General features: G+C 46.2%; 3 protein-coding genes across 7 annotated transcripts in view; 1 reads left to right on the forward strand and 2 right to left on the reverse strand.

Moving 5' to 3' along the window:
- Nucleotides 1-4,554: 4,554 nt before the first annotated feature.
- pin1 (peptidylprolyl cis/trans isomerase, NIMA-interacting 1) lies at nt 4,555-7,818 on the reverse strand. Of its 2 annotated transcripts, none has more exons than XM_062448089.1 (4): nt 7,665-7,818; nt 6,659-6,853; nt 6,136-6,246; nt 4,555-5,043 (listed from the first exon to the last, which is right to left on the reverse strand). In XM_062448089.1, the coding sequence occupies exons 1-4, from the start codon at nt 7,720-7,722 to the stop codon at nt 4,934-4,936; spliced, it is 474 nt and encodes a 157-aa protein (XP_062304073.1). In that variant the 5' UTR covers nt 7,723-7,818; the 3' UTR covers nt 4,555-4,933. The 2 variants fall into 2 exon arrangements, with proteins under 2 accessions (XP_062304073.1, XP_062304072.1); XM_062448088.1 differs by lacking the exon at nt 7,665-7,818 and adding an exon at nt 7,208-7,371.
- A 43-nt stretch (nt 7,819-7,861) lies between these two features.
- ubl5 (ubiquitin like 5) lies at nt 7,862-9,268 on the forward strand. Of its 2 annotated transcripts, none has more exons than XM_062448090.1 (5): nt 7,862-8,012; nt 8,225-8,301; nt 8,500-8,583; nt 8,885-8,922; nt 9,033-9,268. In XM_062448090.1, the coding sequence occupies exons 2-5, from the start codon at nt 8,246-8,248 to the stop codon at nt 9,074-9,076; spliced, it is 222 nt and encodes a 73-aa protein (XP_062304074.1). In that variant the 5' UTR covers nt 7,862-8,012; nt 8,225-8,245; the 3' UTR covers nt 9,077-9,268. The 2 variants fall into 2 exon arrangements, with proteins under 2 accessions (XP_062304074.1, XP_062304076.1); XM_062448092.1 differs by having other exon boundaries at nt 7,897-7,990.
- A 245-nt stretch (nt 9,269-9,513) lies between these two features.
- LOC134008621 (proto-oncogene vav-like) overlaps nt 9,514-12,500 on the reverse strand; it is a 23,126-nt gene continuing 20,139 nt past the window's right edge. For all 3 annotated transcript variants that reach the window (XM_062448086.1, XM_062448085.1, XM_062448087.1), the window contains 7 exons: nt 11,780-11,845; nt 11,613-11,644; nt 11,393-11,503; nt 10,569-10,656; nt 10,256-10,376; nt 10,013-10,161; nt 9,514-9,745 (listed from right to left, as the gene is read on the reverse strand). In XM_062448086.1, coding sequence (XP_062304070.1) covers nt 9,692-9,745; nt 10,013-10,161; nt 10,256-10,376; nt 10,569-10,656; nt 11,393-11,503; nt 11,613-11,644; nt 11,780-11,845 — 621 coding nt within the window. In that variant the 3' untranslated portion in view covers nt 9,514-9,691. The remainder of the gene's footprint in view (nt 9,746-10,012; nt 10,162-10,255; nt 10,377-10,568; nt 10,657-11,392; nt 11,504-11,612; nt 11,645-11,779; nt 11,846-12,500) is intronic.

The raw sequence follows: 12,500 nt of genomic DNA on the forward strand, positions 1-12,500 counted from the left end.
CTGTCTCAGACCCCCCACATTGCAATGGTTAAAAGAAAATAATTTTTATTTGTTTTTGTATTGGGTAAAATTGGGTAAACACAACGGTGGTTCGTTATGAACCTTTGGGTCATGTGACCCGAAGGCAGCACAAGGGTTAAGAGGTTCACTAGAAAACTAGAACATAAGTGGCGTACCACTAAATTGGAGGTTTTCCACCTGGCCTGGAAGGACAGCCTAATGGAGTACAAGCAAGTCCTCATCAGGTCCAGATCAGATTATTTCTCTAGGTTGATTAGTAAGAACAAACACAACACTAAGTTCCTATTTGACACTGTTGCAAATCTCACTAAGAAAAGTACACTCTGTGTTAGTTCAGATTTCTCTCCCAATGATTTCTTAGATTTCTTTGACCAAAAAATGTATGCAATAAGGGACAAACTACAGACTAGTCCTGGAGGAGTGGCCATCAACACTGAACTTTCCCCTATACCAAGCATGCTGCATGTTGAGGCTCTCACTCACTTTAACCCTATTTCTATGGAAGCGTTCATCGAGCTGATAGACTCCTCGAAACCCACTAGCTGCCTTCTCGATCCTCTCCCTGCCAAACTCTGTAGGGAACTTCTCCCTATTATTGGACCACCCATGCTTAGTATTATTAATGAATCTATTGTAATTGGCCAAGTCCCCAACGATTTCAAACAAGCTATTATTAAGCCCCTTCTTAAAAAACCAAACCTGGATCCAGGTTGTCTTAGCAACTACAGGCCAATTTCAAATTTGCCATTTATCTCCAAAATTTTAGAGAAGGCTGTGGCACAACAGCTCACTGAGCACCTCTCCTCAAATCAGCTTTATGAACCTCTCCAGTCTGGATTTCGTCTCCACCACAGCACTGAAACTGCATTAGCCAAGGTAGTCAATGATCTACTGTTAGCCTCTGACGCGGGTTCTTTCTCTGTCCTGGTTCTTCTAGACCTAAGTGCAGCTTTTGACACGGTGGATCATGAGATTCTCTTGGAACGTATGGAGAACTATGTTGGGATTTCTGGTACATCACTTCAGTGGTTTAGATCGTATCTATCCGATAGATCACAATATGTCCACTATGATGGCTGCTCATCCAGGAGCTCCACTGTAAAATACGGAGTACCACAGGGTTCAGTTCTAGGCCCTCTGTTATTTTCTCTCTATATGCTGCCTTTAGGAAACCTAATTAGAAGCTCTGGGGTAAATTTTCACTGTTATGCAGATGATACTCAGCTATATATGTCTATAAAGTCTGGAGAATTTCCACATGCTATGGAAAAATGTGTTTCTAGGTTGAGAGCTTGGATGACTGCAAATTTCCTTCTTCTAAATTCGGATAAAACCGAGGTTCAAATTTTCGGTCCTAAAAAATATAGAAATAATTTTTCCAATCTGACCTTAGACCTAGACGGCGTCAAAGTCTCTCAAAGCCAGCTAGTAAAAAATTTAGGAGTCACAATGGACCCAGACCTTTCGTTTGAGTACCATATTAAGCAAATTACTAGAACTGCATTTTTCCATCTACGTAATATTGCCAAAATACGAAAATTTCTCTCAAAGGATGATGCTGAAAAACTAATACATGCATTTGTTACGTCCCGATTGGACTATTGCAATGTATTGTTCTCTGGCCTCCCAATTACCCACCTAAAAAATTTACAGCGGGTGCAAAATGCTGCTGCTAGACTATTGACCAGAACAAGAAAGTTTGATCACATAACATCTACTCTTGTCTCTCTACACTGGCTCCCTATCCAAGCCAGAGCTGACTGCAAAGTTCTACTACTAACCTACAAGTCTCTGCATGGATTGGCACCACTGTACCTCTCCGGTCTCCTTGCACCCTATTGCCCCGCAAGGACACTTAGATCTCAAGATGCCGGCTATCTGGTGGTTCCCAAAATTAAGAAAAAAACAGCTGGAGGTAGGGCGTTCTCATATAGAGCACCTCTTCTCTGGAATAAACTACCCATCTCAATTAGGGAGTCTGATACTGTTTCGACGTTTAAAATTAGGTTAAAAACGTTATTGTTTAGTCAATTCTACGACTGTTAAAGGTAAGTATGTTACTAGTTGGAGGCAACGGGGGACGGGTTGTTTCCATCCTTATTATTTAACCCTTGTGTTATCTTCGGGTCATTCTGACCCATCAGCCGTGTGACCCACCGTCGTATTGCGACAAATTTACCTCATACAAAAACAAAGTGAAGCATTTTCTTTTAACCGTTGGGCTGTCTCAGACCCCCCACATTGCAAAGGTTAAAAGAAAAATATTTTTATTTGTTTTTGTATTGGGTAAAATTGGGTAAACACAACGATGGTTCGTTATGAACCTTTGGGTCATGTGACCCGAAGGCAGCACAAGGGTTAAGTATAACTTATTTTAGAGTTCTCTTCCCCTGGAACAGATTTCATGTTCCAAATGAGGGGGGCTGTCGCTGTCTTGGTGTGTGGGGTTGCATCAAATTCCCCTTTTTTGATCTGTTAAATTGCTGCACCAGTCCACACTTGACCGGTGGGGATCTCATTCTATTATGACTGTAACTGTTAGCTGCTCCTGGCATTCTCTAATCCCTGCTCTCCTCTCTCTGTCCCCCCCCACACACATCCCTTGTGGTGTGGGGGGTTTGAGTTGTCAGCACCTGCCTGGTCGTCGGTCAGCCAACGCTGGACCTGGTCGCGAGTCTCCCGGTCCTGTCCTACATCTATAAAGTTGAATAATGGATTTTGGTGTTTTAAAAACCCATCGACACTGTATGACTATGTTTAGCCTGTGTTCTGCTCCTCTCTCCGACCAACCGTCTCTGGAGGAGGGGATCCCTCTCTGAATTGCTCCTCCCAAGGTTTCTTCCATTTTTTTTTCTCCTGTTGAGAGTTTTTTGGGAGTTTTTCCTTGTCTTCCTTGAGGGTTTAGGTTGGTTGAGGGGCAGTTCTATGGGCATATGTGAAGCCCTCTGTGACATGCTTGCGTGTAAAAAGGGCTATACAAATAAATTTGATTTGATTTGACTCTGTGTGTAATGATATTACAGATCAGAACAGTACATATGATATTTGTGTTCATGAGCTACAGATCCTTCGATTATCTATACAGAAGAGAGAGAGGAGAAGATAAAGAGAGGGAGAGAGGGAGGGAGAGAGAGGTGGATGATGAGTTCTAGTTCAATACCAGGATGTTGTAATGCTAGTAAATCTCCTGTGATTTATCACATCCAGTCTGTGATACAGACTGTTAGTTTAAACACATGCTCACACGTACAATTTCACACGCACACATGCTCATATAACGACCCTTAAAGACGTTGTAACCACATCCCTAAACCCCCTAGAAATTACAGTTGAAGTTTTGGTGACCAAGAAATATCAATGTTAGTTCATTAAAGAACAGTGAAGTGAAGAGGTGCTATAAACATCTTCCCCTCCTCCCTCTCCTCTTCACACTAAACACTGATAAGACCATCTCCAATTAACTCCAGTGAAGGGTGACTGAGTGTCTGTGTGTGTTTATTCTCTAAAAATGAAACAAAAACATGAGTAGAATAGAATGAAGTGTCACTATGGAAACAGAAGATGAGATGACTAAAGAGTTCCCATGAGCAGAAGACTTAATAGAATATAAATAAAAATAATAATACAATACATTGCTATAATAATTAAATGTATAAATAAAATTGTATATTATACAATATTATAAAAATAGATATACATATAATAATAATAATTTATGAATGTAATAATACCTTACAATAATAATTATATAAAATAATACAATGTTAATACAGTATGTTACTTATGTTGGTGCACTACATTCACTGTCTGCTTTGTGTGTACAAGACGCTCACACACATACACACGCACACACACACACACACACACAGCCACTTCAGATAAAGGACTGCATCACTTCTGATAGAGGAAAAATCAGTAGAACACGATGGATGACTGGGTTCCTGTGTGTGTACAGTGTGTGTGATGTGTATGTGGTGTTTATGTCAGTGTGTGGGAGCAGGAGAACTTTTGCTGAGATTACTAGAGGAACTTCCGTCCTTCCCCCCTCCATCCCCCCCTCCCCCCTCCTTCGTGTGTTTCTGTTTACATATGAGTGTTTTAGGTGCGTGTTTAGAGAGACACATGAGAGTCACTGAACATTAGAGTTACTGAACACTGCTGCCCTCTGCTGTTCAAAGCCGCCACTGTCTGGGAGGAAGTGATGTCAGAATAATGATGAACTTCCTTACCTGGGAACTGGAAACATTCTTCATCAAGCAAACGCACCAGAGACAGCTTTACAAAATAAGAGTCCTTTAATTATTGAGGATGAACAGTTCCTATGCAGAAACACAAGAGCATGCACTCTGGGTAATGTAGTATCTTATCTCCCCACGGAGAGAGGGGCTTAGAGGGTTGGTTTGGTGGGGAGACTACAGTGATAATGGTGGGGGGTTAGAAGCAGGAAGGGGAGGAAAGAGAGAGAGAAGAGGTAGAGGAGGAGAGGAAGACAAAGGAGGTGGTGAGGCAATGGGGAGGGGCATGGTCCACATGATCTCACACACACACACACACACACACACACACACACACACACACACACACACACACACACACACACACACACACACACACACACACACACACACACACACACACACACACACACACACACACACACAGTCTCCAGGGTGGTAATCTGGTAAAAGGTGTAGAATGTTTAAGTCAAGAGGGCGGAATGATGGAGAGAGGGAGTGAGTGAGGGAAGGAGGGATGAGGGTTAAATGAAGGAGGGGTTTAAGAACCTTGTATGAAGATAGAGGGCGGGGCAAAGAGGGGAAGGGGCAGGGCCCAGAGGGGTGTGTCTGGGGTGGGCGGGGCCAGAGTTCTGGAGGGCAGGGCCAGGGGGTGTGGCTTCATCATGGCAACAGGCTCAACCAGTGCGGAGGATGATGTGGACTCCTGAGTCAGTGAAGACAGGACCGCTCATATCTCCCACCTTCAGAGCGAACGAGGCCTCCTCAAATGCCCTCTGCATCTGGCCTGCACACACACACACACACACACACGGATGCTTTCAAAAGATTGGCAAATACACAAATGATTTAGTGTCTGTGTTTCTGTCCGTGTGTGAGTATATGTGTGTGGTATTCACATTTTTAGTCATTTAGCAGACGCTCTCATCCAGAGCGACTTACAGTCAGTACAGAGACATTCCCCCCGAGGCAAGTAGGGTGAAGTGCCTTGCCCAAGGACACAACATCATTTGGCATGGCCGGGAATCAAACCAGCAAACCTTCTGATTACTAGCCCGACTCCCTAACCGCTCAGCCAACTGACTCCCTGTGTCTGCCCCTGTGTCTTACATGTGTCTGTCTATAGTGTGTGTGTGTATGGTGTGTGTCTATAGTGTGTGTGTGTGTGTGTATGGAGTGTGTCTATAGTGTGTGTGTATGGCATGTGTCTATAGTGTGTGTGTATGGCGTGTGTCTATAGTGTGTGTGTGTGTATGGTGTGTGTCTATAGTGTGTATGTATGGCGTGTGTCTATAGTGTGTGTGTGTATGGTGTGTGTCTATAGGGTGTGTGTATGGCGTGTGTCTATAGTGTGTGTCTATAGTGTGTGAGTATGGGGTGTGTTTATAGTGTGTGTGTGTGTATGTGTGTATGGGGTGTGTTTATAGTATGTGTGTGTGTTTATAGTGTGTGTGTGTGTATGGGGTGTGTTTAGAGTGTGTGTGTGTGTATGGGGTGTGTTTATAGTGTGTGTGTGTGTGTGTATGGGGTGTGTTTATAGTATGTGTGTGTGTATGGGGTGTGTGGTTGTGTGTGTGAGTGTGTGTGTGTGTATGGGGTGTGTGTTTATAGCGTGTGTGTGTGTGTATGGGGTGTGTTTATAGCGTGTGTGTGTGTGTGTATGGGGTGTGTTTATAGCGTGTGTGTGTGTATGGGGTGTGTTTATAGCGTGTGTGTGTGTGTATGGGGTGTGTTTATAGCGTGTGTGTGTGTGTGTATGGGGTGTGTTTATAGCGTGTGTGTGTGTATGGGGTGTGTTTATAGCGTGTGTGTGTATGGGGTGTGTTTATAGCGTGTGTGTGTGTGTGTATGGGGTGTGTTTATAGCGTGTGTGTGTTACCGTGTCCAAACAGCCCCAGGTCTCCTCCGTTCCTGGCAGAGCTGCAGTCAGAGAACTGAGACGCCAGAGACTCAAACTCCTCCTCTCCTGACCTGATCTGCTCAATGTACTCTGCTCACACACACACACACACACGAGAGAGAAGCACAGGTCTAACACATCTAACAGCTTCAGAGATACCAGAAATAGAGACCAGAGTCTCTCCAGAGAGATCCACAGTGTAAAGAGACCAGAGAGAGTGAGATCAGAGAGGAGAGAGGCCGGAGAGAGGAGAGAGACCAGAGAGAGACCAGAGAGAGAGACCAGAGAGAAGAGAGAGCAGAGAGAGAGCAGAGAGAGAGACCAGAGAGAAGAGAGAGAGGAGAGAGAGACCAGAGAGAGAGCAGAGAGAGAGACCAGAGAGAGAGCAGAGAGACCAGAGAGGAGAGAGACGAGAGGAGAGAGCAGATAGAGGAGAGACCAGAGAGGAGAGAGAAGAGAGACCAGAGAGAGGAGAGACCAGAGAGAGGAGAGAGAGACCTACTCTGAATGAGCTCCAGCGCCTCGTCCTTGGTCCTGGTGATGTTCTCCTCCCTCCAGGAGGACGGGCGACGTGATTGGTTGTGCTTGACCAGCAGGTGAGAGCAGCGCACCTTGTCTGGGTCCCCGCCCCCCTCCCCCGCACCCGGACGCTCCCATTGGCTGGCGTTGGTGATGTGGTTGAAGTAGTACACCCTACCTGTTGGGGGGTGTGGGGGAGGGGTGGAGAAATAAAGGAGGGGGGATAAGGGAGAGAGAGGAGGGGAGAGAGAGGAGGTGAGAGAGAGAGAGAGAGAGGGGAGGGGAGAGAGAGAGGGGAGGGGGGAGAGAGAGGAGGGGGGAGAGAGATGGGGGACAGAGAGGAGGGGAGACAGAGGAGGGGAGAGATGGGGAAGGGGGACAGAGAGAGAGGTTAGAGGAAGAAAGAGAAACATCACGTGGATTCTCTGATTCAACCTGCATCTGGAGCTGCTCTCTTAACACAACACTACTGGCTTGTCAAACGCCCCCAGGTTAGCTGGGATTGTAGGATGAGCCACCGACCAAACATTACCATCCATTCTACAGTCACGGTTGACAACCGTTACCGACCCACCACCCCGCCTGGCACGCCTCCCAGGGTGCGGGCCGGTTGACGTCATGACGGGCCTCCTACTTCAGCTGCCCCCCTAGCCAGCTAGCTACTGCAAACCTCTGCTACATTACACATCAACGCCTTACGAAGTTAACAAAAGCATTTGCTAATTGCTAATAAATGTAGGCTATAACTACACAAGACGACGCGATAAAGTGGTATTTAAAAAATTTCAGCTGAAGATGTCTAGATAGGTCAACCGACTAATGCGTTAACTGACTAACTAGCCAGTCATTCAATGCGGTGCAGTTCTCCACTGCGGGGAGGGACGGCGGAACCTAGATAGCTAGCTACTGTAGCTAGCGGTCTCGCTTTGCTTTAGTGCGACAGACTCCTCGTTAATCCCACAATCGGTTTGTTCGCTGTGTTTCCATACTTGAACTACGGCTCATGCGCTTCTCCCATCCGGACGGTAACTTCTCGTCATCTGCCATTTTTTCACTAACACCAAAGCACACGAGCTGGCCAGCAGAGAAACAAGTATGGGTTGACGACACACACTTTCAATACAATTTACGACATATATTTTGGGGGACCGAGGCCCGCCTACATTGACAATTTCGACCAATCATAACCCTGGGCTATCCTTTCAATCATCCGTCTTTTCGACGCGTGATTGTTCCGTCAACCACTTTACGGCATTAACGCTTGTGTTTCTATCGCAGTGCACGTTTAGTCCAAGCTGCCAGAAATCCATTACAGGTAAAATCTCCATATCTGTCTGGTAAATGTATTGTTTATTTAAATATAGTGTACCGTTATTTTTCATGACATGGGGAATGTAGTGTTTTCATGACTGTCTTACAGATGTGTAGATTCCCGCAGTTAGCCAGCTAGTTAGCTAACATAGCTAACAGCTAGCATAGAGTGTGATTGGACGCATCTAGTCACCAGTTGTCCATACCGTTAACACTGCCCCTATACCTTGCCTCACAGCTCGTTGTCCCGCCGGCGAAGATGATTGAGGTGGTGTGTAACGACCGCTTGGGTAAGAAGGTCCGAGTGAAGTGCAAGTATCCTTCAGCGGGCAGGAGAAGTGCGAGCGCAGAGACGGAGATGCAAGCTTCTGTGTGACAAAGACTGATGTGCTCTAGGGGTGGGTGGATGGATGGAGACGGAGTGTAAAGTGATGTATGTTTCTGCTTTTGTGTGCATGCCTTCATGTGTTTGTACGTGCGTGCGTGTGTTTGTCCTTAACCCCCCCCCCCAAGCTCAGAGGACACCATTGGAGACCTGAAGAAGCTGATTGCTGCCCAGACAGGAACAAGGTGGGACAAGATCGTCCTCAAGAAATGGTGAGTGTGTTAATCAACAATTAGCAAGCTTTTCCTCTTGTACATCCTACTTTTAAAATGCAATTTACAGTCGTGAAAATCTAGATTTCAATGGTGTTTCACTCGCACTGTCTTAACGTGTTCACCTTGCTACTTCGTGTCTGGCTCGTTTTGTGAAGTAAGAAGTCGTTTTCTTTTTTCTAAACACTGCGTATAACCTAAATAGCGCCGTGGGCTGGTTAGGTGGTTGTGCGGCAGCTGGTTGTGTTCATCCTTGCAGGTGTGTGTGTGTGTGTGTAACCCTATACCTGTATCCTTGCAGGTACACCATCTTCAAAGACCATGTGTCGCTGGGAGACTGTATCCTTTATCTGCTGACCTGTGACCTCACCCACCTCTGAGGCCCCTGCATGTGACCTGTGACCTAGATAGCTGTGTTGCCGTGGTGATCCTTGACTCTGGTTCTGCAGATGAGATCCATGATGGGATGAACCTGGAGCTGTACTACCAGTAACCACCAGCAGAGGGAGCAGTACACACACACACACACCCTACACTCAGGCCCTACACACACACACACAGATCAGTGAGTTAGAGAGCGTCTGTCCAGATCAAGGCTTTCAGGCAGATAAGATGACAATGATGTCTACAAATGTGTTTTGTTTTGATATTGTTTTGGAAATAAAAGCTGATATTTATAAACCTGTCCTGTATGATGTCCCCAGCTGTTAGCAGTGTTTGTAAATCACACGTTTAGATACACTGTAGATGTATGTCTAAATAGCGTTTGTAATTTTCAGGATGTAACAAATGTACAGAAAATGTACTATATATACTATAATGTTAGTATAATGAGTATATAATATATTCAGTCTAATATTCTGTATATGGTACATTAGTATAGTGTATGTAACATGGGTAGTATAATATGTTGGAATCTCTTTCTGTTGGTTTAAAAAGTTATTTAATTCAAAAAGTTCTGAAAAGACAACTGAAATCTGACAGATTCAGAACACCTCCCCCAACGACAGAGAGGTGAGGGTGTCCACAGGCCTCAGGTTACGTGTGTGCGTGTGTGTGTGCATACAGTATACTGTGTACTGTATAGTGTGGTCAGGGTTAGGGTCAGTCAGCAGTATTCGGAGTAGTCCTCTTCTACGTAGTTGGCAGGGAACAGACCCACCTACAGACACACACACAGTCAGCACAAAGACACAGGAAGTGAGGGAACAGACCCACCTACAGACACACACACAGTCAGCACAAAGACACAGGAAGTGAGGGAACAGACCCACCTACAGACACACAGTCAGCACAAAGACACAGGAAGTGAGGGAACAGACCCACACACTCAGCACAGAGACACAGGGAACAGACCCACCTACAGACACACACACAGTCAGCACAGAGTCACAGGGAACACGTGTGTGTAAAGTGTATGTGTACCCACCCGTCCATACACCTCTCCCTTCCACCAGCTGGGGTTTTTCCTGGACAGGATCTTGATGGTGTCTCCCTCCCGGAGAGACAGCTCTGTCCTGTCCCTGGCTGAGAAGTCATACCTCGCCCTGGCAACGCCCTGGTACCTCACCCCGCCCCCTGCACACACACACACACACACTAGTACCTCACACTGCCACGTGAAGGACACACACTGCTGTAGGAAACAGTGTGAATGTGAGTTAGTGAGTACCTTGTGGGGGTGTGGAGGCAGCTGGCAGCTCATCTGGCTGTTTGTAGGGTATCTGCAGTGTCGTGTCCACATCCTTGAAGTACTCCTTCAGAGAGTTCTCCTGGTAGAACTGGACAAGCTCCTGTTGACCCATCACACAGCAGCTCAGTACACACACTCACACAGACCAGATCACCAACACTGGAGTACACACATAGCCAGGAGTGTGATTGGTGGACAGACCCTGGCAGGAGTGTGATTGGTAGACAGACCCAGGCAGGAGTGTGATTGGTGGACAGACCCTGGCAGGAGTGTGATTGGTGGACAGACTTACTATCAACCCTTTGAAGGCCTTCTTGTCATTGATGCGATAGAGACCTTCACAGGAAGTGATGCGGATGTGTCTGATGTCCATGTTGAACCTGCGGAGAGGGGCTATGAGTGTGTTTTGACGGAGTGTGTATTTGTGTGTGTGGGAGTGTGTGTGAGAGTGTGTACTTGTGTGTGTGGGAGTGTGTGTGAGAGTGTGTATTTGTGTGTGTGGGAGTGTGTGTGAGAGTGTGTATTTGTGTGTGTGGGAGTGTGTGTGAGAGTGTGTACTTGTGTGTGTGGGAGTGTGTGTGAGAGTGTGTATTTGTGTGTGTGAGAGTGTGTATTTGTGTGTGTGGGAGTGTGTGTGAGAGTGTGTACTTGTGTGTGTGGGAGTGTGTGTGAGAGTGTGTATTTGTGTGTGTGGGAGTCTGTGTGAGAGTGTGTACTTGTGTGTGTGGGAGTGTGTGTGAGAGTGTGTACTTGTGTGTGTGGGAGTGTGTGTGAGAGTGTGTACTTGTGTGTGTGGGAGTGTGTGTGAGAGTGTGTATTTGTGTGTGTGGGAGTGTGGGTGAGAGTGTGTACTTGTGTGTGTGGGAGTGTGTGTGAGAGTGTGTACTTGTGTGTGTGGGAGTGTGTGTGAGAGTGTGTATTTGTGTGTGTGGGAGTGTGGGTGAGAGTGTGTACTTGTGTGTGGGAGTGTGTGTAAGAGTGTGTATTTGTGTGTGTGGGAGTGTGTGTGAGAGTGTGTATGTGTGTGTGTGTGGGAGTGTGTGTGAGAGTGTGTATGTGTGTGTGTGTGGGAGTGTGTGTGAGAGTGTGTATTTGTGTGTGTGTGAGAGTGTGTACTTGATGCTGATGGCGAACTCTCCCCCCTCCTTCTGTCGGACCAGGAAGGTTCCATCAGACCGTGACATCAGAAGAGACTTGGCTGCAGAGCGGTCCATACTTCCTGCATACCTGCAGCACACACACACATACACACACACACACATGTGAATGTGTCAGAAAGAGTCTGTCAAAGAGTGTGTGTTTTAATGTGTGTATAGGCGTGTGTGTGTATACACACCACATGAAGCTAGTCAGGTCAGGCGTGGATTTCTGAGAAGAGATGTCAGAGGTCAGAGGTCAGAAACACACACACACACACACACTCACACACACTAACACACGCACACATACACTCACACACACACTCATACACACATACACACACTCATACACATAAATACTTACAGCTACAAATGGCTGGACTTTGTTGCAGGGGAACCAGCCCACCTGACCAATCGTCACATTCCTTCCCTGAGTGACATAGGGAAACAGACCAATCACACAGCAGCTCCAGGCTCAGGCTCCTCCCTTTCTGAGCCAACCATGTTTGTGTTTCTGTGTTTCTAAAAATTTACAGCGGGTGCAAAATGCTGCTGCTAGACTATTGACCAGAACAAGAAAGTTTGATCACATAACATATACTCTTGTCTCTCTACACTGGCTCCCTATCCAAGCCAGAGCTGACTTCAAAGTTCTACTACTAACCTACAAATCTCTGCATGGATTGGCACCACTGTACCTCTCCGGTCTCCTTGCACCCTATTGCCCCGCAAGGACACTTAGATCTCAAGATGCCGGCTATCTGGTGGTTCCCAAAATTAAGAAAAAAACAGCTGGAGGTAGGGCGTTCTCATATAGAGCGCCTCTTCTCTGGAATAAACTACCCGTCTCAATTAGGGAGTCTGATACTGTTTCGACGTTTAAAATTAGGTTAAAAACGTTATTGTTCAGTCAATTCTACGACTGTTAAAGGTAAGTATGTTACTAGTTGGAGGCAACGGGGGACGGGTTGTTTCCATCCTTATTCTTTAAGTATAACTTATTTTAGAGTTCTCTTCCCCTGGAACAGATTTCATGTTCCAAATGAGGGGGGCTGTCGCTGTCTTGGTGTGTGGGGTTGCATCAA

Source organism: Osmerus eperlanus, chromosome 22 (assembly GCF_963692335.1).
Source record: "Osmerus eperlanus chromosome 22, fOsmEpe2.1, whole genome shotgun sequence".
NCBI classification, from domain to species: Eukaryota; Metazoa; Chordata; class Actinopteri; order Osmeriformes; family Osmeridae; genus Osmerus; species Osmerus eperlanus.